The following is a 26,241-nucleotide window of genomic DNA, read 5'->3' on the forward strand; positions in this document are numbered from 1 at the left end:
CACATACTTAGCATAACAACATAGCCCCCAGTTCCTCTTCTATGCTTATTGAACGACAACAACTTCAATGTCACAGTGCCACCTAGTGGACTGGTGAAATAACATGCAATATATATACACTGAACAAAAATATAAATGCAACACTTTTGTTTTTGCTCCCATTTTTCATGAGATGAACTCAAAGATCTAAAACATTTTCTATATACACAAAATAACCATTTCTCTCAAATATTGTTCACAAATCTGAAAAAATCTGTGATAGTGAGCACTTCTACCTTTGCCGAGATAATCCATCCCACCTCACAGGTGGGGCATATCAAGATGCTGATTAGACAGCATGATTATTGCACAGGTGTGCCTTAGGCTGGCCACAATAAAAGGCCACTCTGAAACGTGCATTTTTGCTTTATTGGGGGGGGTCCGAAAACCAGTCAGTATCTGGTGTGAGGGTTAGGATTAGGGTTAGGGTAATGTTGTGAATCGAGTGGCCTGTGTTCATCGTCCATAACATACGCCTGCCCATACAATAACCCCACCACCACCACGGGCCACTCGATTCACAACATAACCCTAATCCTAACCCTCGCACCAGATACTGACTGGTTTTCGGACCCCCCCAGACCCCCCCANTATATATATATATATATATATATAACAATACAATAAACACTGATGGTTGCCCTCAACAAGTCTTTTCTAAGTTCAGTGAGAGGATAAAGTTAATGCTCAGTTGCAAAAGGACATTAAGGTCTGAATAAAGAGCAGTCTGGATATTTTGTGTTTTACTACTTCTGGTCAAATATGTCAGGCAAAATGTTATTTTAGTTCATTTGAAACAGCCTGACCTACTGAGTACTGTGTGATTTTGAATATTTGGTTATGTTTATTGTGATAGCCCTTCTGTCTTCCTCATATGCTCTCAACTAAATGATATCTTCACGGTCTACTGTATATTTTCTACTTTTGAATGCTGCTTTAATTCTATTTTGAGATGTTTAAATTCTAGTATTGTTTATTTCTACTCTTTAATATCTACTTATTGTTTTGTTGTTTTTTATGCTGCTGCAACGCAAAAAATATAAAATATCCCAATTTGGGAATAATAAAGTACCTCTTATCTTATGTTATAGTAGTTTTATAAACTATTTATTAGATGAATAATATGGTTAAATAAGGGTTTTCTTAAAACTAAAGTGTCCCCAGTGTTTAAATAGCAGCTGAATGATGCTTACCTCCGACGTTGTACCCGATGCAGGAGTTCTGATCGCAGTACCCCGGGGGGCCGGCTGGTCCCATTGAACCAGGGTTCCCCTGCCTCCCCGACGTCCCTGGGTTGCCGGGCCGACCAGAGGGGCCCTGGCTGCCTGTCCGTCCTTCACCTGGCAGGCCTGAGGATGGAGGAAATGTTTGTGTCAAAGATGGGGGACATCATTAAGTTAGCCACTGATACAAATTCAGTGAAATCACTCCACCCGTGTGAGAGTGGATAAAGAGGAGTTGGTGAGGAAAATAAAGGAAAATGGCAACATCCTGTCACCTCGTCAATCTCTCCTAAATCCCTCTTTCTGCTGCCGTGACGACATGGCAGAAAATACATGATTTTCATTTACGGATGAGAAGATGAGAGTGTGTGTCTGGAGGGCAGGAGCAGGAAAGCACAGTTCTTAGCTGAAATGTAGCCAGAGGCTTCTGTTTTCTGTTTACACAGGAGAAAAGCGCTCCGTCAGGACTCACTTCAGCAGTCAGACCAAATATGAAATCAATATTTGAAGGGAGTTTCATTTGCCAAGAGCTAAAATAATCATTCCACAAATATTCCGGGAAAAGCACAGGGAATAAAGAGGGAATGCTCTGCCGGTATCTTTTCTCATAAAAGTTTTCCGTTTCATATATTTAAGTTTTCGGATCAGTTATCTGTTCATTGAAAAGTTCCAGGGGAGTTTGGTAAGCTGGTTCTGTGGGTATTGATTGCAAAACAGTAAAATCCCATCACTGACATGTTTCCACAAACCTGTTCTCCACACAGCGCACAGGGAAATCAATATGGCAAATTATATTCACGGTCCAAGACTTCGATTTGCTTTTCTCCGACAGGGATTTAAAAAGAGTAAAGCAGAACGCAAACACATTTAGTATCCATGCTATCATATTTTATATGTATTTGAAACATGTGTGGTTTTGTTTAGAGGCCATACAATAAAAACATTGCACGTATGGAAGCTCAAGCCAGGTCGCAGCTGGAAAACAAATGTTCAGGAACAGAATAATGTTAATTTGACATATTTTGAAGCAGCTGCCTCAAAGTGTTACATGAGCACAGAGACTAGAGGAAGTGGATTCAGTAGGTTCATGTTATCAGGCACACTCAGATCTGTGTATACATGTGGCAGTTTCTTACCTGGAAGTCCGGTTTGTCCCCGAGGACCCTGACTCCCAACCCCTGGATTCCCCCTCTCTCCCTTCTCTCCCGCCAGACCTGGAAACACACACAGTTCAGAGATCCACGTTAGACTCAACACCACATCTCCTTTTTGCTATTTCTCTTAGCAAATACGGCTCCATGATGTTCTTTTAAGGGAGTGAGTAAAATTTTGAGTTACTTGTACTTTATGATACTGTACATTATTACATCAGCACATTTAAGAGGAAAATTATGTTAGCAGTGTTTGTTATCAATACCAGTTTTTCTCGTTATTTATATATTTTAGAACAATAAACAGTTTGGGTATCTATTATAAGACTCTACATCAGAATAAGTACTTTGACTTTGGATACTTTAAGTACATCTTAATGCATTCTTCACGCTTATTAGTATACATTTTACACTGTTTTGTTGGTACGGAGTATCTATTCCTCCACTTCTTTCTATCCCAAAATTGGGATTACATTGCAAAAATTTGGAGTGGATTGGCATGATAAATCATGGTTGAAATTTCAGTCTAATAAAATGAATAATGAACCAGACTTGGCTCTGCGCTGCTGTCCGGCGCTGCAGCTGTTTGAATGACCTAATGGAGACACTCTCATATCGGAGAACCACAGAGATCTGTGATCTGCACATTTTCTGTCCCGCTGTTTTATGACTGCTGTAATCAATTGCATCGGTAAAGAGGAAGTGAGCATAGTGAGGCATTTAACATTACCGCAAACACAGACATCTTGTGATATTCTCTTCACAACGGCCATTAACTGAACCAAAGCCACTCTTTATTCAGCATATTATTGTATGCATACTATAAATGGTTTTCATTTGTTGAGCCTGAGCACCACTGATTCTGGTATCAGTTCTACATGGAGCATCTGAATTAATAATAACACGTCTTATTTTACTAAGCCTGCCATATATCTTTTAAAATCGTTGCCCTACTCTGGTTTCAGTTCAGCCTATACAACTATAACGTGTGTGTGTGTGTGTGTGTGTGTGTGTGTGTGTGTGTGTGTGTGTGTGTGTGTGTGTGTGTGTGTGTGTGTGTGTGTGTGTGTGTGTGTGTGTGTGTTATTGTAGAGAATCAAAGGGCTGAACCACTGGATAGGACTTAGCCATGCTGGATATTTCCTGACGGCCGCTCTCAGCTCTCCGGCCCCTGCGTGTGTGCAGACTCATTCAGTATGTGGTTCTTCAGTATGTGGTTCTTCAGTATGTGGTTCTTCAGTATGTGGTTCTTCAGTCTGGGTTGCGTGTTTTTAGGGATTAGGACGGAGCCTCATAAAGACCGTTTCTCCACTAAGGGCTCGTGGCAGGGGAATGACCTCATGGAACTTGGAGTAACTGTCTGCTGGCCTGGACTGAACCTCGGCGGCTCTGACCCTGAGTCAGAGACTGGGCAGGTTGAAGCTGTTCCAAGGTTTCTTGTTTTTTTTTCACAATAAAAATGCATCACATTACAACTAGTGTGTTTCATTGTTTCCCGACCATTCACAGCTCTCACCAGCTGGATACTCCTGTTTTACATAAACATGTATTACAGCAGCAGAGCTTTAGAGAGTCACGTCAGAATAACAAACTTAATTCAAATACCTGAATGTCACTCATTCAGAGGACAGACACAGGAAACACAAAGATGGAGGTTCATTTAGCTTTTGCAAAGGACACACTTTTCGGTTGGTTTTGTTACAAAACTAAACAAATGGTTTTGTGCTGAAAGATTTACATCCATGCATATTATTGGAACCATTACGAGGTGTTCTTTTGGTTTTGAAGCACTAGTTGTTTATCATACTTACGTATATTAATATTCTTAATCATAATAAGTGAGGGTTAAGCTTCATACTGCTAAAGCTTTGTATTGGCACATTTCCCATATCTCTTTTGATATTGGTCCACCCGTTTACAGTAGCATCAGTAAACATGCAACCTGACCTCACTTTTGGCGATTTAGCTAATTTTGCTACACTCCCTGTGGAGCAACAACAATCTATTATACAACTTTACAAGAAGAACTCCCTAAGACTTGTAAACAGGCTTATATGAGTTTAAAAAGCAAATTCCCATTTAACTCAACAGGAAGAGATTTATTCTTCTAAATGTCGAGCTATGGACGTTGTTACGTGCCTTTTCCCATTGCATGCTCTCATTTCATTTCGTCTAAGCTCCTGAGAAATATAAAATAAAAGAGAAGCCAAAGGCTCCATATAGACGGTATTCTTCTAAATAATACTTCATACTTTTCTATAATGCATATCATAATGGTTGTCATCTTATTTACCATTTATGACTGTTATGAGTTCAGTTCAGACTCACCTGCTCACAGTCGCAGGGGTGGTCTAATAAACATGTTTCTGCACCCTCCCTGATGCTAATGTAAACACTAGCATGCACACAGGAAGTCTAGACACAACCCAAACAATAAAGCACTGAAAACTGATTGTTATCAGTCAGTATATTACTCAGATAAAAACAGATATACGTATGGAAATTGACCGGCATATTTATTTCCGTCCGCCCTCTCGACATGTGTTGTGCATCTAGGAACTAAGTCTGTCTTTGCTCTAAGACACATCTTTAAACATCTCCCACCTCTCTCTCCTGCCCGTCCGTTCTGGCCGCTTCCACCCGGGAAGCCTGGCCTGCCAGATGACCCCTGCTCCCCCTGGGCCCCCGGGAGGCCCCTCCGCCCCGGCTCCCCTGGGGGGCCGGGTACTGTTCGGATTGTCGTGGAAGACTGGACCGGGATCTGGTTCAGTATGGTGTTATAGCGAGACAAGTGGCCTGCAGGAAGTAGAGGAGGAGAAGAGTTTGAAATGACTTAGAATATGTTTTTTTCTTTAACATGACATTTGTAACACAAATCAAATGGAAGAGAATAGAAGCAAAGGAAAATCTGAAGCCAGTAGTGTTAGAAGAAACATTGTAACCAAGTAAATTGTACTTAATTACATGCTGGTGCTAATGTGTAAATATCCCTGATTACTCACTCTGGATGAGTTGCTCACACACTTGCCGTGCGATGGCCCGCACAGCAGCTTGGGACTGCACATCAGCCTGAAGAACAAACACAGAGCTCTCATTGGCTGATATTAAACAACCACAGTTATCTGATACCACTTTTCTTTTAGAGCGACCACAGGAACATAAACTCGCACAGCAGTGGTTTACAAATTAGTGGGTTGGTGTTTTAATAACTGACTCCACCTTTATTCCACACTCTGATGCCCCTTACATGTATACAGTTCATTATGAGTGCACAGTGTTTGTTAAGAACAGAATTAAATAGAAATCAAAATGGTTGAAATTTGCTTTTCTTCCACAGTCTATAAAATAACAAATCAACCATATATTTTTACTTGAGTTGATATCAAGAAGAACTAGTACCTGTGAGATGGATGTAAGGGTAGATTCACAAAAAACTCTAATAAACTCAAAATACTAAAGAGATTCTGACCAGCTTTATTCCCAACCCCACAAAAGCAAAGAAGAGAAGATCCTCCCAGAGATATCAATGTTGATTCCAACGTAAATGAACTGCAGTGAGGTACACATGTCCCTAACACTTGATAAAAAAAGGGCAGAAACAGGATTTACAATTTCCATTCTAGTTGTCTCCTAAGCCCTCGACAGTGATAGCCTGGCTGCTGCGTAAGCGAAAACACAGACCCCGCTCAGCTGCAAATGAGCTATGAACACTGATTTGATTTGGTTTGCCCGAAATGAGGTTGAGGGAGTGAAACAAATAAATAAAGTGAGTGTTTTTACAAAAGAAAACGAGAAACAGTGAATGTGTAATGGAGGGAAATTTGGTTGTGTCAAAACAACGGTGGGAAGCATTAATAAGTAATAGTGTGAGTTTTACTTCAACAAAATAACAATATTTCCACTTCAAAACAAAGCAGTAAAACGTGATTAATTCTAAACAGTGGTTGAATTGTGTGAGTGCATGACTTACTCTTTCTCCCTTATCGCCTTTGGTACCAGCAGAACCCTGGAACATAAAAGCAGAGCGGAGAATAAACATTGGACTGGGATGTGTACTCAGAAATAGCAACGCTCATCTCTCCCTCTCCCTTTAAATGTCCCCACCTCATTACTCTCCCTCTCTTTATGCCTCTTCATCACACACATACACTTTTTTCCCCAAATCTAACAGCTGGTACGACTAAATGCATTACAATTTGTGCCTAGGTTATTTGTGTCCTAAAGACAACACACGCATAAGCTCCAACGTGTGTGCCCACAAACAGAGAGCAATTCTTTGCCTTGGATGGACTTCCTCTCTGCTACTGCCAACAGTGTACAACACACAGATGCATATCTGATCACAACACACACGTACACAGAAAAAACCTTGCCAAGCACATAAAGCCAACAAATGCATATTACAGTGTAACGCACTATTATCCAGTGGCAAATAAAAAGATTTCCTGGCAACAGAACCATGAACTGATATGATACGTTTCAGTCTGATGTTGTTACAGCTTTTGAGTAATAGCTTATGTTTCTTGGGGGAACCGTCCTTGACCACGGACTGACTGGCTGTGTGTTGAGTGTGATGGTAGATAAAGGTTAGAGAAATGCGTGTGCAGGCCTGGCATATTACCAGCTTGTGTATTATCTTGCAGATGATAGAAATCTTATGCCAACATTTGACACAGCCGCTGAATTGGAGTGCAGGACTCCACAATAAAAGCCGTCTGCTGGACCTCCTCTGTGTGTCTTCCTGGACGTATAAATGTCTCCTGTCTTATCAGACTGACATGGGAAAACCAAAATCAAACTGCTTGGGAGCCAAAGAAAATATATTTTGGGAGCCACAGAAAAAAGACAGAAGCAACTCTCACTCAAATCCGATTTCTTGTATAACTTTTCTTAACATTGCGCTGTGTGTGCAGAGTCACTGTTTACTACAGTTTATTTAGAGAGGGAAACATGTTGGACTTTGGTGCTTTTGTTTGTAACTTTTGTTAACATATTGAGGCTTGCTACAGAGTCAAAGAAATCCTCGGGTGGTCTAGGCACTGGAAAACACATTCTGACACAGAGTTTCTTCTGCTTTCGACACACACTCAAGTGCTATGACACTTTGTTGACTTGTGAGACTAGCTGTAAATACACAGGTGTATGAAACAGTCAATGAATCAGTAGAAAAACAACCAAATGAAGACAAAAAGACAGGAAAATAAGCTACTAATAAAACATGTAATTTCATTTAGATGTTAAGACCTGAGCTCAAGATATTTTAGTGACACTCACAGTTTTGCTTCTTTGAATCTTAAGACTCTTATTTTGCCTTTGCTAGTATAAATCCGTTGTCCTTCAGCAAGTGTCTCAGAGCAGTGGGACAGATGTGCTGCAATACTGGGACATCACTTCCAAATCTTAAGGTCAGTTAACACATGATGAGAAAAATGCTAAAATCTCTCTGCAGGTTTAAATGGCTGCATTTTCCACCAGAACAAAAGCTTCTTGCCTAGGAGGATATTATTCTCTTTCAGCAGACCGCTGGCTGCAGGTTGCAGGGGGCAGAACAGGGACTGAATACACTATTTTAGGTTGAGTTAAAGTTTGAAACTAAAAGTTACATGTGTTTAAGAGACTTTGGCTCAGGATAGCAAGATCTGATTTTAATTCGTGTCACCTTTTGTGTTGGCTGCATGTGCATACATTTAAACAGAGTGTCTGTGTCTCCTCCGTCTCAGAGAGGCAGACGTGATATCTCAGCGCTTTCTTTTTTTTGTATGGGTGTGTGTTTGAGTGTGTGAGGGGGGAGGGAGAGTGTCGTCAAGTGATTTATAGCTCTGCTTCTCTGAGCCAAACTTTGCTGCAGGCCTAGAGCTGACCCAAGACTAGATGAGCTGTCACCAACATCACAGTATCATCTGTTCCTGTTAGCATTACACAAAGTTTGGATCCCAACATCTTCTTCTCCGTGCTTGTGTTGTATAACTCGCACAACTTTTTCATTCTTTTACAAGGCATAACAAACTGACTTACATCACGATTGGAATCAAAGTTGAACCACCACATTTTCTTTTTTGCAAGATGAAATATTACATAAGAATATAAGAACAGACTTGTGAGGAACACCCACTTGACTGCGTTGTACTAACAGGTGTTTCCAGTCAGGAGAAGGAAGAGCAGAAAGTCAAACAGGATGAAAAAAAGCTGCAACGCTTGTCAGCTTTGGAATAAAACCCCAATATTGTTTATATTTATTTAAATCTGTAACTTTGTGATAAAACTCTGCGATTGACGTTTTTTTGGAGATTAAGTTAGACATAATGGAAGAAATCAGAAAGAGGAGGAAGTAATGGAGAGTCTCCACATCTTCAGTTCATTCTTAATACTCTATTTTGTTCACATCCACCTTAAGAACATTGAAACAAGTGTTTTCACTCACAGGAACTCCTTGATCTCCCTGGAGCCCTGATGACCCACCAGGTCCCGGGGCTCCTGGTCCTCCAGGGGACCCCTGAGAGAGAAGGATGGAGAGAGAGAAAGAAGGTGAGAGGAAGCAGAAGCATCAATCATCACAGTGATCTGGCAATCAAAAGTATGCTGAGGGATAAAAAACAATGACTTACGCCAGGTCCAGGAGGTCCTTGTCGTCCCTGCGGTCCACCATTACCCGGCAGACCCTGAGAAACGCAGATTACAACGATATTAAATATCAGCTGGACTTTTATAATTGTATGTTGAACTTTTGTTTTTGTATGAGGGATTTCCTGCGAGTCTCCAGACTAAACCGACAGTAAGACTCAGGCCTGGAATTTCGTCATTTTAGGGGCAAGGCCACTTGGCCTTTTGAGTTGTCAATTTTTTAAGGGCACAAAGGCCAAAAGCCAGGGCACCAAGGCCATACATTAAATCAATGATTTAACATACGATATGAAGTGACTACGATTGTATATGCATTCACAATACTTTTATATATATTTATTAAGCATTCAATGGACACCAAATTGCAATTAAACAAATTCTTTATTAAAACTACAAAGGATTCTTATAGCACAGACATGTTTGTCTCACTGTGAGACTGTGGTAGTGGGCCTACGTCAAGGTGCGTCCTTATTCTGAGTCACTTGAAGATGGAGATGATGACGAGTCAGGGAGATTTGGACTTTTGATCGCGTTTTGAAAATTGGGCGATATAAACGAGCAGCAAACTTTGAACTTCCGTCTGCGATCGCCGGTGGTCAAATAAGTCTGCACAGAGGTCTTTGACAGCTAACAACACAGCGCTAACTGCCTAGCACTAGATAATAATAAAAAAAGAACACAACTGCAACATAACTTATCCAAGTAGTAACAAAAACACTTCAAAATATTATAATTATGCATTACCATACGAGCAAGAAATAGTAATGTTATCCATAAAATTACACTTAAAGCTGGACAAATGAAAAACTTAACGGCAAACAGGATCATCACAAAACCTTACCTCACCTCAGCCTTTTCTTGAGCGGAGAATCAGCTAGCTAGGTCCTAGACCGTCCTACGCACACGGACGCGTGAGGGGGTGGGCGGAGATAGGTCCTAGACCAGGGGTGGGGAACCTTTTTCCTCTCAAGGGCCATTTCAATTTTGACAACATCCTTCGAGGGCCGTACAAATTATTGAACTCAACGTCTGCTTAAAAAACTCAAATCACAGCCCATTCATTTCGCATTTCTTTCATGCTGTGCAAAGAAAAAGCAACCTCTTAATCCAGATATTTGACCATGACCCGCGCATTCATGCATTGGGCATGACCACCAAAACAGAAAGATATGGACACAAGATGTGTGCAAATGTATTTAGTTTCATATCCATGTGGACATGATTTAAGTGGGGCGGGGGGGGCGGATCTAACCTCATCTAGGGGGGTTTGGGGGCATGCACCACCATGAAGATTTTTTTTAAATGTTGAAGTTAAAAGACATCAATCTGGTGCACTTTGAGAGCAACATGAAGAGATCTATGGATACATCTCTCAACACCCATATGAAACAGAACTGTAAGCAGATTTTTTTCTTTATGGATATTTTACAAATCACTTCCCTTTTAAACTGTATTCTTGTTTATTAATAACAACTTTTTTTTACTGTCATATTAGTATTGTATACCTGTTTACTTTATTCTCTTATTTTTCTATAACTATAATGATCATATAAAGATGTGCCTTTACCTCACTGGTTGGAGAAAAAGCTTCTTATATTCGTTAGCATAGCTAGCTAACCAGAAGCTAATAACAACAACGTTATTGACTGTATGATCAGTTTGACAGATGAACAGATCGCAACTGGGCTTTCAACTAAAGACACAGCCACGCAAAAACTGCGGCATGTGTACAGCTCCTTATGGGTATTGCAATTTGTGAAGTCCCGGCCCGGAGCCGGGTTCTGGTGCTCTCTGTTAGAACTACACTCCTGTCAGACGAGACATATACCACGTGATGACACGTTAGGCTCGTGTTGTGTTCAAGGACCCTGACCTTGGCCAGGAAAAACAAGCTTGTTTAATTATTTTGCGGTCTAGATTTCTTGAATTTTTTTCTTTTTTGCATGTGTTTATAAATTACCTCGAGGGCCGTACCAAATGGTCTCGCGGGCCGTATACGGCCCGGAGGCCGGAGGTTCCCCACCCCTGTCCTAGACTGATGTCAACTGTCATCATAGACCGTCCGAGCGGTGCATTCCAGGCTCAAATCAAGCGCACCGCTGATTTTTTTTTCCTCCTTCAAAATATGCTGGTGTTGAAGCCGTGTCAGAAAAGAGGCAGACTGCTAAACCACAAAACTTAGTCAGAGAGGGCATCAAGGCCACTGTGGCCTTATGGCAGATATCATTTTTAAGGGCACAAGGCCAAAGTGGGAGGGCACATGGCCCTCGTGGCCCTCGTGGAAATTCCTGCCCTGGATATGAGGCATGGCTAGAATGGGGGATCTGTTTGGTATTCTGAGCAAAACACTTCATAGACATGTTTCTTATATATCTTTATATATCTGAGACCTATGCTATCGCCCACGATAGGTGACCTTTAACAACAATGGAGAGTGGGGCTCTGAAATGATAGTTCTAAAAGTGAAAACAGGAGAACAACACAAACTGTTCACATCAAAATGTTAAGCCTCCTGCCCTGGCTCCCCTTCACTGACACTAGTGTTCAGGACAAAGTGTTCGGAGATGAGACATGGGATCAGATGTTTTGATCCCTGCTGTAATATTATCTTTTATTTGTGTTTCTACAGCTAGAAGCAATACAGAAGCACTCCTGGTACCAGTAAGTATCACACGTCTCCTCTCCCTCTTCCCTCTTCCACCCAAACCTTTATCGGTATTTTAGATTGTACTTTTCCATACATACTACAAAGAGTAACACCAAGCTAACGGCTAATGCCAATCATAAGTCATCTTTGGGTAGAATAGGGTAGAGGGCTAGCTTGGTGTTACTCTTTGTAGTATGTATGGAAAAGTACAATCTAAAATNCCCTCCTCCTGCCTGAAATGCCGCAATTTGATTGCTTTGTTTACTTTCATATGATGATATCATTATGTAACGAGTGGGCTTCTATTGGCTAACGCTCCAACACGTTTAAAATTATTTGTTTAGGGGCGGGACTTTGCTGCCATTTCTCTAAGCAGTAAACCAACCACAACAGAACCGGCCAGCCAACCAATCAGAGCAGACTGGGCTCTGGTTTCAGACAGAGGGTGAAAAGAGGTGCTTCAGCACAGGCAGTATGAGAAAAATATATATTATTATATAATATTGAACATTAAAGCATGTAAACATGTAATAGTAGAAGCCCAAAATACATATATTAACCTGAACATTTGCATAATATGTCCTCTTTAAATATTCTCTTGTTTATAGGGTCTACATAGACAAAACTGTATTAAGGCCATTTGAATCACGGGTACAGCTGAAATCAGATAGACTAGACTCTAGTATCAGCATACGAAATATCGTTTTTTCCTTCCTACGAGTAATTGATGTGCTCGTGTTAACTGTCGGATGCATGTTTCTGTGGCTCACACAGCAGCCGGTCTCTTCAGTTTGATAAATCTTTGAGTCATGTTTGAAATAATATTGATTGCTTCAATTGAAATGCAATCTGTGCCGCCTGATTTGGCGGCACAGAGACTCAGCTCAATACTGAACATCACTCAGCAATCAACCTGACATTAAGGAAAACACGACCGCCTGCTATCTCCGGTTGTTAAGATTGAATTATGGCCATGCTTTTGTTTAAAACATGTAAATTTGCCTTTGTCATCAAATTGCTTAGTTAAATTATAATAGCAGTGTACCTTTTTTCTATTACCATTAAAGGCTGATAACAAATCCAAACACAATTTTTTTTGTTTTGCTGCTGTTGAAAGGTAATTTCAGTTTCTCTGCAGGTTTGCCCGACCTCTGAAAGTCACAGGCTCTACATTGTTTGGAACAATCCATTAAAGCCTTTGTCGCCACAGTGACAAAAACAAATAATCATTTTGAATAACACTTCTTGATAACACGAATCTACATTTGCACACATGTTACATTTGTAGGTCCATTTCTTGCTTCGAGTTTATTTTGTGTCTTTGCTGCCAAAAGAAGAATTTAAAGGGAAGCATTTGCCTTACAAGTTCAAACCTTTTTAAATGATTAATTTGCATGCCATAGAGTTATTGGTCACTGCAATCTTACCTCCCTGTCAAAATACAATAGCTATACAGTGCCAATCCACCGATGGATGTTGACAGGGGATAAGGGATAAGCAAACTGTCAGACTTCAGACTTTGGTCAACTGTTTGTTGGGATTTAACTTTCTATATAAGAAAAAAAAACAAGGAAATGCCATTGTTATCAACTAATAGGATGATATATCGGGTATAGAAATTGGTAAAACAAACATATGATGATTCCATTTACACGTTACCACATCTCCTCTCTAATTGCTCGCCCTTCTTGTAAACATCCCTCCTGTCCCATGTGACTTAATACTGTAGGAACTACCTAGTCACCACCTTGGTCCCAGGGGAGCCCTGTTTAAGCAAACACAGGAAAGGGATGTATCTCAAATGGTCCAATGATCAGCAGATGTGCGTAGTTGGTCCCTGGGTGAACCTTGTGGCGAGAGGGGTCAACCGAGGTTTACGGATGCAGATGCAGCATGATGAAGTGTAGATCTCAGAGGGGCTTACAGCACACATCACCGTTGGCCTCTATCGAATCAAATTGAAGAACCATTCATATCAAAGACCTGCAGGGTTCTATTGTTTTTATATAATTCAGCAAGAGATCTTTTTTCAGTGCAGTGTTTCTATGCCATGTCTTAGTTTCTAGGCGCACAACTTGTACACACTGACCATGTGCTGTTTTAACAGTGTGTGTATGCTGTGTGTTTCAGGGCGGTCCAGGCATAAGGGGAGCCAGAGGAGACCGAGGAGAGTCAGGAGTGACGGTTAGTAAAAGCACTTAACACTAACACTAACAATGGGGTCATATCCTCCTTGCGTTTTCAAATGTATGTAAATCTATGTTAAAATGCAAAAATGTCAATATCCTGATTTATTACTTTCTTTTTTGTATGGGCTATTTAATCTGGTAGTCAGTAATTATAGAGACCATTCATTGTTCTACAAAACATTGAGCACTTCATAAGTGTCTTTAATATGCTGAAGAACAAACAGCCAATCAAAAATGGACTGGCTGCAACCGGAGAGCCACATGATTTCCTGTTTAAAGTTTATCCAGATCCAAAAAAGACTTCGCCCCATTCCATGATGAAAATAAATGGGAGCCTACACAACTTGTCTTATTGTTTCTTATACATTTGACTCATAACCTAAACACACGCTGAGCCACACCTCTAACTCCAGGGACAGACCCGCCCCCATCCTGATTAAATGATAGAAGGAAAGAAATGAGTGGTGAGTAAGCAATGCCCCCGACTCACAATCAAAGAGCCTTTTCAACAGCATCCCACTCCATCCTCCAGACTGGATTTGAAGGACCTTTGGGCTTTATGAAGTGAACATTTTGGAAAACCCTAAATAGTTGTTTTCCCAGGCCACCTCATCTCCGTTTTGGCCCTAAACTTAGGGCAAGCTCTCGCCCCGTTTACTATCCAGTTCCTGCTAATCCTTGCTTGGACTATTAATGTGATACTTACTTTAGTGTTTGCATCTGCTACAGTTTTGCTATGGCAGTCTGTTCCAAGGGTTGACAAACCATCCAGCTGTGACAGTCAGTGCAATGTTTTTGGATTTTTTGCTCACCACCAATAGCCAGTTCCCACGTATGTAATTTAATCTTACATTTAATGAAATATGTTTTAAATCATTTATTATGTTGAAAGAAGCAGCAGGGGATCTTCCATTATACTGCTCAGACACGCAGGGCTGTCAATCAACACCATACACTTGTTTATTTCAACCACATGTATGTCACACTTGGACTTAGTTGAATGACAGTGTGTCAAGTGAACAACATGAAGTGGCCCACCCAGAACTTAAGCACATCCCAAAGACTGAAACAAAGACAGGATCAAATTCGTCCAAGTTTTCTTTTAATACGGGCCATATGTGTTATTTTTGATGGGTGTACTAATGTTAGTTTTGGAGTATGATGTGGCTTTCTGTCCTGCTGGCACACACACACACACACACACACACACACACACACACACACACACACACTACAGTACACACATTACAGTATACACATACATGTTAATAATTGTCTGCCAGATCACACTTGTCTTAGCTCAGCAGCATTTGTAACTCTGCAGCTACAGCCAAGTTTATATCAATAGTCAGACATTGTTGTATGAGACCAGCTCTTCCATTAACTCATCCTTCTTCATTCACACCAATCAATGTGGGTAAATTGCTTGTTACAGTATAAGCACAGACACATGGGAAAATAACTTGTGCAGTTATTACAATAAACATTTAACTATAATCTTCATCTGAAAACCAATTTGTCTCTTCAGCGACATATTTTAGTGATTTCATCATTTAGTTAAACATTACCCACATTTTGGTCCTTGTGTTTATTTCCACACCCTGCTCCATTCATTTATATTTGATACAAGCTTTCTTTTGATTATTTGCATAGATCAGAGGGACATGAAGCCAGTAACTGTATGGTCAACAAATAAAGCCAGGGTGAAGATTACTTTGGCCACGGCTGCTGCTGAGCTAAAGAGTTGTCGATTTGAAAAAAATCTAAAATGAACATGGAACTTTGAAATCCACTGTCTTGTTTTCACAGGGACCTCAAGGGCCACTGGGAGAGCTTGGACCTCCTGGACCTTCAGGACCACCCGGCCCTCAGGGACCCAGTGGTCTCTCTATCCAGGGCCCCCCGGTAAGAAGAGTTTGCTTGTGTGCAGTATAGGGCTGTGCAATTAATCGTATTTTAATCGCAATTACGATTTTGGCCTGCCACAATTACGAAAACAACATAATAAAAGAAACTATTATTTTGCTTTGCTAGGTTGTGACAGTGCACTGCAACATATTTGATTTAATTTATTTTGGTCTAATTTATTTTTATTTATCATATTAATATATTTTTAGTAGCTTGTGGAAGTGCGCTCCAAAATATGTGTTGATCTTGTTTATTGGTATTTATTATTTTGATATTATTTATTTAAATATAAATGTATCATTTATTTTTGTATTGGTTTTTCAGTTGAATTATACGTTCAGGGTAATCAACAGTTAAAAAGATGCTGTTCAAATTATTATTTGTATTTGTTTTAAAGTTCAATAAATGGATATTTTCAAAGTCAATGAATAATCGTATTTAATAATCGTGATTATGATTTTTGCCATAATCGAACAGCCCTAGTGCAGTATAATGTTATATTTCTTAGGGAGATCAACGCCACATCTTGGAAATATCCACAGTTACTTCATAGTTTTAGAATGATATAAGCCTTATTTAGCTAGCTTCACCTCCCAAAACTGTGGCTCTAATGTTAAGATGGAACGTGTTTGAGATAAAAGATGCAGAAAAAAAAGGAAAACTGGTCAAAGGCATTGCCAAACATCACTGCTGCATTGAATCATGATGAAACATGGCCACAGAAAGTGTGCAATAAGACACTTGAGCTGTCAACCAGCTGCTACTAAGAACTGACAAATGTTAACGTATGCCTCACATCGACTTTCAGACCTTGAAGTATTTCGTCTGAAGCTGTTCTGGGGACTCATGGTGGCCCAGAAGCTTATTAAGATAACTAATGTTGTTGTTTCCAGTCCTTTGGTGTGACCAACTGGGATGTAATGTCTTTGTTTGTGTTATAGGGTGCTGCTGGGGGAAAGGGAGAGAATGGAGCGGTCGGTCCAGCCGGAATAATGGTAGGACAATATTTCCCCAAAAATGATTTTATTGTAAGATAAAAAGGTGAAATGTGTGTCGGGTGTGTTTAAACGATTCCCAACGTCCTAAAGTAGAACCCAAAGGGGCAACTATTTTCCAACATGCTTGACATGCAGTGATTTCACCCTCTGTTTTTATCTTGACTAAAAGAGCGAAGTAGTATTTTTTTATTACAAACCTTGCTTTGTGTGGGTGTTTGTGTGTGCGATTGATTATAAATTGTTCTCCTCTCTGTGTTAGTGTGGAGCATATAAATGAGTCCCACAGTCATGATCACCTGCAGGTTCACAGAAATGAGACTTGTTGCCCAATAAAGGCATATTTCTGAACCTTCAATCCATTTTTCATTATTTCTCGTTTAACATTTTTACTCTGTTTCAATGCCTTATATTAGATCAGAGGGGCCTGCCTTAAATATAGATGGTAAAACCGATGCTAATAAGTCATAGGCTACTCCAGTTGAGAATTTTGCTTTGCGACTGCTGTATTCATATCGTAATTGTATGCATTGGATTTTTTCATTATTTGTATTTTATTAAAAGGGAAGAGCCATGAAAAAGGTATAATTGTATCCTGATCAAAACTTAATTACATACCGTACAATGTATGTATTAACAATGCTCACAGCAGATTGGTTTTGTTGTACAGTTTTGTAGAAGATGAAGAGGTGTGTGTGTGTGTGTGTGTGTGTGTGTGTGTGTGTGTGTGTGTGTGTGTGTGTGTGTGTGTGTGTGTGTGTGTGTGTGTGTGTGTGTGTGTGTGTGTGCGCGCGCGCGCTTGAGACGGTTTTGTTGCTAACATACACATGCACGTTGACACCGGCACAGAGCGGTCTAATGGAATCATTGAGATGTGAATAATCATTACCAGCGTCTCCATTATTGGGCAGTGAACCAATCAGAGGTAAGACTGAATTAATTGAATGGAGTTCTTCAGGGAGCCTTGGACATCTGCAAGGACAGAGTCAATGTTCTCATAACTCCGTACAAGAACAAAACTTTTCTTTTGCAGGAAAGCTTGCAAAATATTTGTGTTGCTATAAACAATAGCTGAGGCCTGTCTCCCAGTCATCTTCACGTCTTAGTTATTCTGCTATATTAAAACTCTTTTAATGTTTAAGTTGGGTAAAGCTGTCCTGGGAATTATATTAATAAGTTGTCTCACTTAACAGGTGCAACAAGCGTCTCAATCAAGTTGACAAACTATTAAGTGCAAACACTTGTGAGGATGAGTGTCGGGGCTGTGTAGAGCCTTTCAGAGCACCCTTGAGAAACTCCAGTGAGGTTTGAAGTGAGCAGGAACACAGTATGTATCAAGGTGCATCCGTTATTGTTGTCCATGGCTGTGTTCCCTGTGGGTCAGAACAGTCAGATGGTGGCCTCCATTATGGCTCCGAGCCCAGATCCTCTGAAGGATGCAGCAGAGGTGCTAACCAGTCTGACTCAGGGCTCAAGGTTTGTGATTTGTGAACATCCATATCGATTTTTAGGAAAGAAAAATGTTATTGTGCTCATTTGGATTGCATTGATCATGTCAGTCGTTAGAGCCTAACCTTGCAGTGAAAATGTATTTTTGTTTAGTCTTTAGATATGCCCTCTCAGGATGTGACAACTCATTTGTTTCTGCTTTCTTCCCACTGCGTCCTGGGGAAAACTAATACAACAGATCTGCAATTGGATCCAAAATATTTGAGAACAAGGGGATGGACGTATTCTAAAATCATTTCAACCAGATTCAGCTGCAGTCAAACTCTCCATGTAGAGCTGACAGTGCAAAAGTGTCGATTTTGAGAGACAGCTCCACAGACAGCACAAAGAAACGATATTATTTTCTTTTCCAGACCAGAGCACAAGTTGTTACAGTGGCTGCTCCCATCTTCCAATCATAGATCATGTCAAACATCGATCTGCTTTCAGAGCTCACTGCTCTATGATGGGCGATGGTTTCAGTTCAATGTCGTATTTTAGGAGGGCGATCCCCCTCTGCAGGGCGGCTTTATTAATGTTTAAGTGTCGCTGTGTTTAGGGATTCTAATGAATGAATTAAATAACTCAGAAGGATTGTTTCTGCAGGGACTTAATTAAAAGACTACATTTGATTAAGATAGATTCAATAAGACAGGTGTTTATTTAAGGCTGAAGACAAGTTGTTGTTATGCTGATGCTGACAATCATGCGTGGTGATTATAGTTTGTTCTCACTGGATTTGAAGCCTTTTTGTATTTACTGTTTAGTAGTCTGGCTCACAAAAGTATTTGAATTAGTTTCCTTTGTTGAGGGTTGATGAGACCAGAATACAGACGCTGATTAGAAGTCTGATTTATTGTGTTTCTGAATTTCTAGCTCACCTGTTTAATCTACCCATCATTCAGTTGGTTCATCTATTGTATTTAACATAGACACAACTGTAGCATCCGGAATGTAGCATACATACATGAAGTTGTTTAGTCATCATGGCCGTGATACGATAATTAAAAACTGTATAAAAGGCTTAAAGTGTGAAAAGGGAAAGAAAATACAGTTGTGTCTAAAAGGGTGTTACACACATTTGTAATTTCTTTTTTCTTTTAGCCATGATTTGAATACCTCTATTTAAAAAATTAAAAAATGGTTTCTGCCGTTTTTCTGTAAAAGGAATAACCATTTCCATACGGATAGCAGGACTCTCACGGAGATCTGCAACACTTCCTGATGCAGCACTATCTCGCTCCCTCGCTTTCCCTCTCTGCCTGCATAGTCCTATTAATAAAAGCTGGCAGTGCTGCCCTGTGCCGCACTATGTTACCGAGTAATAATGTGTTTTGTCAGAGAGAGGGATATGAGTGTGTGTGTGTGTGTGTGTGTGTGTGTGTGTGTGTGTGTGTGTGTGTGTGTCAGTGGGGGGATATTGTAGCTTCCAGGGCCCTGTTGTAATATACGAGGGACCACAGAGAATATCACAACTCTAAAACATCAATTACCTCTCTCGCTTCTTCTTTCCTTCTCTCTCTCTCTTGCTCACTCTTTCCTTTTGCTGTTTCTCTCTCCCTCTTTCCCTTGCGTTCTTTGTTTCATTGTTTCTTTTTTCTTTCTTTGTCTTTCTTTCTCTACTTTTCTCTTTTTTTTCATCTCCTCACTTTTTTATCTTCTTTTCCCTTCTATTGCTTTTCTTTCTTTCTTGATTGTTCTTTATCATCTCTCTCCTCTTCTCTTTTCATCTTTCTCTCCCTCTCCTCTCTCCATTTCTCACCACAGTAAATACAATGTAACCTTGTCATCAGCGTCCTCTCCACCACTGTTTCAATTTGACAGTGAAAAATGCAGCTGCGATAAATGACAAAAAGCGTTTGTTTTTGTCCATCTTCTAATCTCGCTCACTTTTCATTCTGTTTATCAGTGTATGTGCGTTGGTTTGTTTTCATGTAATCATTTTCGTCTGAGAGGAATAGAAATTGTGAGTGGCAATCATTTAAACTTAATCTACTTCTGGATCTATATTAATTACAACGTATTCATTATCTGTTAAAACACAGGTTATGGATTCTTCAGAGAACATTAATATCAACTTAAAAATGTCCTAATTTCTGCCTATAGCCAAATAAAAAGAGTGTGGGGGATTTATCAATTAAATTATTAATATAATAATCAAGCTTTCTATCCTTTTCATCAAAGCAGCTCGTGTGTGTGTGTGTGTGTGTGTGTGTGTGTGTGTGTGTGTGTGTGTGTGTGTGTGTGTGTGTGTGTGTGTGTGTGTGTGTGAAAGCAGCAGGAGAGATATTATAGCCGATGTCTTGGGAGAAGGAACATCAGCCGGCATCTAAACAGCGGCACATCATTAATCACGAGAGGCCTGTCCTGTGCGACCTGGGCCTGTAATTTGTGGGACCTTTAACTGTGCTAACTGTCCTGTTTTATGAGCTCACCACTAATACTGAAGTGCAGAGATAAATCACCTCAACACTAAATCCATGACTGTACTTTGGAACTCGCTGTGTGCATTGACCTGCAGAGAGGTGGATGAAGGGGGAATGGGTCGGGAGACAGAGCAGCGGGGGGGGGAGGGGTGCTGAAATATAGTCCGACCTGAGGCTAAAGCTCGGTGATCCAACAAATCACATTTCTGTCCTCGTATGTCAAAGCATAAATGATAAAGAAAGCAAACCTTATCTGTTTTGACCTTTCGTTGAATTTGTTTGTGTTTTAATGTTTTACTATTTTATAAAACATTGAGTAAAAAACTAATTTCTATACATAAGCAGAACAAATGTAATGGGCTAGAATGGTGAGGTGAGATAAGTCAAAAGTAAAAAAAACTGAACTAATGTAAAAACATTAATTTACTTTCAATTGCTTCACAATAGATGTTTAAAGGTGAGCGTTGTGATGCTGATTTAAACCTGCTTGTTTGTGTTTTTTAGGGTGTTCCTGGAGGCCCAGGCTCATCTGGCAGAGACGGCCCCCCAGGACCAAGGGTAAGATAACACACTGACATATTAGTGCAGCAGTCACTCCATCCGTAGGGACTTAGGAACTGGTGGATCTTAAGGCCGATTTCGGCCGTCGACAGGTGTCTGGCCGTCGATGAGCGTCCTGTCGCCCTACTCAGATTGGTGTGTCCAGCACCGTCGTGTCTTTTCGGCCGTGCCGACACCTTGCGCTCCCGATTGCCGAGGCTATCGGCAAAATAAATCACTCTGATTGGCTGTTCAGCTTAGCGAATCAGTGCATGAGAAGCGAAACGGAAATCGGCTATTATTTTTCATTTTCCAGTACCGCACTAAACATGTTTTCGATTATAAGTCGTTATGTGAAACAGTCTGTGAAACAGTCTGTGATGGACGAGAGTGAAAATGGAACGCACACGCTATTTGTTGTTTGTATATATCACACAGTCTGTCTTCCGGTTGCCTCTTTTGAATGACGAATACACACTACCGCTGCCCAGGAGAGTTATTGCCACTCACGCATGCGTACATGCTACTTGGCCGTCGGCTGAAGTCTTTGCGGTGTGTTCCAGTTCGACTTTTTGGCCAAGACGCAGGAGATGTGAGGCAACACAACAATTGGGTCTGTCGGGACGTATTCTTTGTTGTCAGTTTGGTGTGTCAGGGCCTTTAAGCGTCCGAGGCATTGCAGAGGTTCCGTCTTAGGGGATAAAAAGTATGGTTTAGTGATGCCTGTTCTTTGTCTCAACATACAGTATATTTTGCATAGTGCATTCACTGTAGATATGTAAATACTTAATATTCAGTTTAGACGGGGTGTGAAAACATTATCCTTAAGGTGAGACTCTAAGAAAGGGGCTGTAAATAAAAATAAACCCTACAGTGGATAAAGATAAATGGTGTACAAATGATATGCTAAAAGCTTCCCTTTTTGCTGGCATCATCATGACTTGCTGAAGTAGGTGCTCTCAAATATAAAAAAGGAAAATTAAAACAGATTTTTAACTTAAGATATGTAAGCTCTCCTCATAAAAAAAGGTATTCTCCAATTGTGCAGAATCCAGTACAGTAGTAGTTATAGTAACGATAACCAACTGGGCTGTAAATACCAGAACAGTAACGCGGCATGTAATGTGTTGACAAGCAGACAGAAAAACTCTTCTCCAAACACAGAATATGATAGCAGGAGGGTTTACTCCTGGCGTGGTGAAAGACTCCACACATGATCCGTCTGCTCTCTCTTTGTTGGCTGCCAGGGGTCTGACACTCATCCCCTCAGCGCTAGTTTTCAGAACCTAATTTAATTCAGGTCATGTGGTTTATTTCAGGACATGTGTACCAGGGTTTTTCTTTCCTTAAAGCTAGAAAAGGGTTTGGTGTTACAAAGCGTTGAGCAAAAAAAAACGTAAATCACAGTCTGGTTTGGTTGGATTTTGTTCAATAGTTTTAAATAACACTGCATTGTGCATTTGAAATGTCAAATCTGATCTAGAATCATTCAAATCAAAACAAGATAGTTTGACTCTTTTAAGCTACAAGCTACAACTTACTATATGTGATTTAAAGTAAAGAATATTGATCGTAAATACTATTTATATTCACATCTTGATTCTTTTGTGTTATGATAAACAAAGCACTGTTCAGCAGTTTACTGAGCCGTGTCCTTCTTTCAATTTTAAAATGAGCAGCCTGCACTGAACTGCGTGGAGATGTGCTGTCACCAACACACCTACACTCACAGAATACTCTACATGTTCCCTGATGTTGAGTGTAATTATGTGAAATTATTCATCAGGGAGCTATTTTAGCTGCTATTTATTGGGGAAAGATACCCTCCCATGCACATCCATATTTCATCAAGATGCTGCAGATGTGATGTGTATTCTATATGTGCTGTAGAGACTGAAATAAATACATTCCACCACGGGTTTGTTTGAAGAATTAAAAAGAGCTAACTATAATTTAGTTTCAACACGAAAGGACATCTTGAAATCAATACTTTGTTTTACTGTTGCAGAATAGCTGCAGCGTCACACTCTGATGTTTCTAGCAGCGTGCTCGGGCTGAATTCCTTCCAAATGTGTTTCCATTGAAAGCAGTAGGGAAGGGGCAGCAGTGAATACTGATAAGAATCAATTCACAAGAGGTCATCAATGCAACAGCAATTTCTGCTATCACTATTCATTTGTGATCTAGAAAGAAGAATGTAGGCGACTAAACAGTAATTATGAGCAAGAAGCCGCTTCTGAAAATGAACTCTTTCACAATGCTTATGCAAATGTTGCCACCCAGTGGGGGGGTTATCAGCCACTAGTCTGTATCATCCGATGTGTACAAAACAGATGGGGAAAGCAGATAGCCCTTTGTCGCCTCACAGTAAAACTAAGCAGCATGGCACTACTCCACTGGGCATGAACACTGTCCCAAAGTTTTTGTAAGATGTTTAAAAGCCAAAAATGTTTTACTGCAGCGGCTAGTTAGATCAGAGAAGCAACAGCAGCTTTCTCCTGGGCATTTCATTGTAAATATTACAGTGAAAGCTATATATCTTGATTTGTTCTCATTGAAGCTTGCCTTACCAAACATGTTTTTAAACTTCCTTAAGATGATGGCTCATTAAATCATACATTAATATATCTTAAAGGAGACATGTCATGCTTTTCCGGTTATTACCCGTCCCCTTGTGTGTTATGAAGGTTTTTATGCATGTGAACGGTCTTCAGAGTCAAAAACCCTCAAAGTACACCCTGTAGCGAGTAAAACTACCTCGTTGGAGATTTCTCATGTTCTTCCTGGGCATCGTGACGTCTGAACACCCAGTAGCCACGCCCAGAGCTATGACCAGGCTGATTGGTCCAAATTAACCAATCCACCGTCTTCCTCACACGCACGCACACACACACACACACACACACAGTGCAGGCAGCTCTGCTGATTTCTCCTCCCTGTCTGCAGGCTGACAGTTGGGATCACGGCGAAATTCTCTCAGCAGACCCATTCTCACAGCGTTTATCAACCTTTTTCTTACTCAATATCAAGCCACACTTATTGTCTTTACTTCGGCTGTGACTTTGTGTGTGCTCAGGGTGAGTTTGGCTGTGTTTCGCTGTGTATCGCTAAACAAGGGAACCACACCTCCACGGAGCTCAGCGCGATTCACAACTTCCCGACCAATCAGAGCACACTGTGCTCACAGGGAGGGTGGGGGCTGGAGCTATTGGAGCTACAACGAGCCGTTAAAGGCAGAGAGTGAAATTCAGTGAACAGAGATGCTGTTTGAGAAACCAATGTGAGTTTGGAAAATTGCACAATATAAATCTATTCTAGTAGACCTCAACAATGGAATTATGACCAGTGGAAATGGCCATGACATGTCTCCTTTCATTAATAATTCCCAACTTCATTATTTAAGATATATTAATAACGTTGCAATTTTCATCAACATTTTACTGGTTGGGAACTGGGGATTGGATTTGTTATTCAAAATATAGTTCAGTCTTTTTAAATATAATAGTTAATACATAACGAATCTGCCCTTTGTCGGTGGGTATTTCCGCATGCATATAGAAATCAGAACGGCTTCACCACAATTTTCTGGACTAAAGGTCAGACAGTGCCCCTGTAGCGGGGGGAATAAAATAGCAATGATACATTTTCATGAGCCTGTGAGAGAGAGCAGGAGGCTGAATAACAGAAATAGTTAAATGTTTGGATTTTAATATGGCCAGAAGGTTTATAGGATGACACATCTCGTCCCAATGTCACATCTAATGCCTGTTTGCATCACAGTGAAACGTGTCACGTTTATCTGTCGTTAGATAATGATCTTTTTGTTCCACACATCTGCTACATTTTTAAGGATTTCATAGTTAAGTGTCTTACTTTGCCAGACTTGAATATTGTGAGGAACTAAAGCCCCCTCCAGAGTCCCATTAGTGAGTTAAACAGAGCGAGTGTTTACTGTGTGACATCAGGCTGACTTTTCTGATGTGACAGTCTGGCTCAGCTTTACAGAGAATTATTCATTATTTTACCAGTTCAAATGTTGTTCTGCCGTCAAATGGAAGTTAAAGATCCCCAAGAGACTTCAACAAAGATTGACGCTCTTGCAAAAACTGTACAAGCAACACAACCAAAATATATGCTGAGAAAACTAACAAATTAAATGTAGTTTAATGCTTCCTCCAAGTCTTTTATCCCTATGTATTAGCACACTTCATTCTCGACTCTGTACCCTTAAACAGGTTAAACCATTCAGGGAATGTGTCCATGTTGAAAGAGCATCAGTCTAGATGTTTGACCGCAAAGTAACTTCTGACGTCCAAGCTAAAAATGAAAGGATTATCTGAACATTAGGTTGAGCTGTTTTCCAGGACTATGTGATGCCAAGACCAGCTTCCAAAAATGTGTATTTATAACTGAATTTGTTCAATTTAATAGCCCATAAATATAACGATAGATGAAAGCCATCATTATCTTATTAAATATTATGTTATTATATGTCATACCTTCACAAAACCAGACCCTACAGAATAATCACACAGCAGGTATGAATGTGCTTCTAAAGTTAAACCTGCAGTTTCATTCTCATGTGTTCAAACCACAGCGTCATGGAGAAAACATGAAATGGCTGAGATGGGATTAAGCACCTGGAGGCAATTTAAATGCATATTTTTATTTTTGGAAAAATTTCAGAAAGAATGCACCTGTGTTTTGTGCAGACTATCCCAAAGTTAAACGAAACATAAAGGTTTGATTGGAGTTATTTTTTGGCAGACTTTAAGGAAGTGGCAGATTAAACAGCTACAGCTTTTGGTTCCTGTGAGTAGCCTGTAAGGTAATTGTATTAGAAAATAACAGTCTTACCAGGGCAGGAATTTCACGAGGGCCACGAGGGCCACGAGGGCCACGAGGGCCATGTGCCCTCCCACTTTGGCCTTGTGCCCTTAAAAATGATATCTGCCATAAGGCCACAGTGGCCTTGATGCCCTCTCTGACTAAGTTTTGTGGTTTAGCAGTCTGC

The 26,241-nt window shown here is 40.4% G+C and overlaps 2 protein-coding genes across 2 annotated transcripts in view; one reads left to right on the forward strand and one right to left on the reverse strand.

Moving 5' to 3' along the window:
* Positions 1-13,279: 13,279 nt before the first annotated feature.
* On the forward strand, positions 13,280-21,923 carry LOC104967575 (collagen alpha-1(XIV) chain-like). Its single transcript, XM_010797073.1, has 6 exons — positions 13,280-13,291; positions 13,812-13,865; positions 15,680-15,775; positions 16,720-16,773; positions 21,192-21,245; positions 21,870-21,923. The coding sequence occupies exons 1-6, from the start codon at positions 13,280-13,282 to the stop codon at positions 21,921-21,923; spliced, it is 324 nt and encodes a 107-aa protein (XP_010795375.1).
* A 1,300-nt stretch (positions 21,924-23,223) lies between these two features.
* Positions 23,224-26,241, reverse strand: part of col14a1a (collagen, type XIV, alpha 1a) — a 36,171-nt gene continuing 33,153 nt past the window's right edge. The window contains exon 10 of the mRNA XM_010797074.1: positions 23,224-23,340. Within this exon, the coding sequence (XP_010795376.1) occupies positions 23,224-23,340 (117 nt within the window). The remainder of the gene's footprint in view (positions 23,341-26,241) is intronic.

The sequence above is a fragment of the Notothenia coriiceps genome, unplaced genomic scaffold (genome assembly GCF_000735185.1).
Source record: "Notothenia coriiceps isolate Sejong01 unplaced genomic scaffold, NC01 NC01_scaffold00037470, whole genome shotgun sequence".
NCBI classification, from domain to species: Eukaryota; Metazoa; Chordata; class Actinopteri; order Perciformes; family Nototheniidae; genus Notothenia; species Notothenia coriiceps.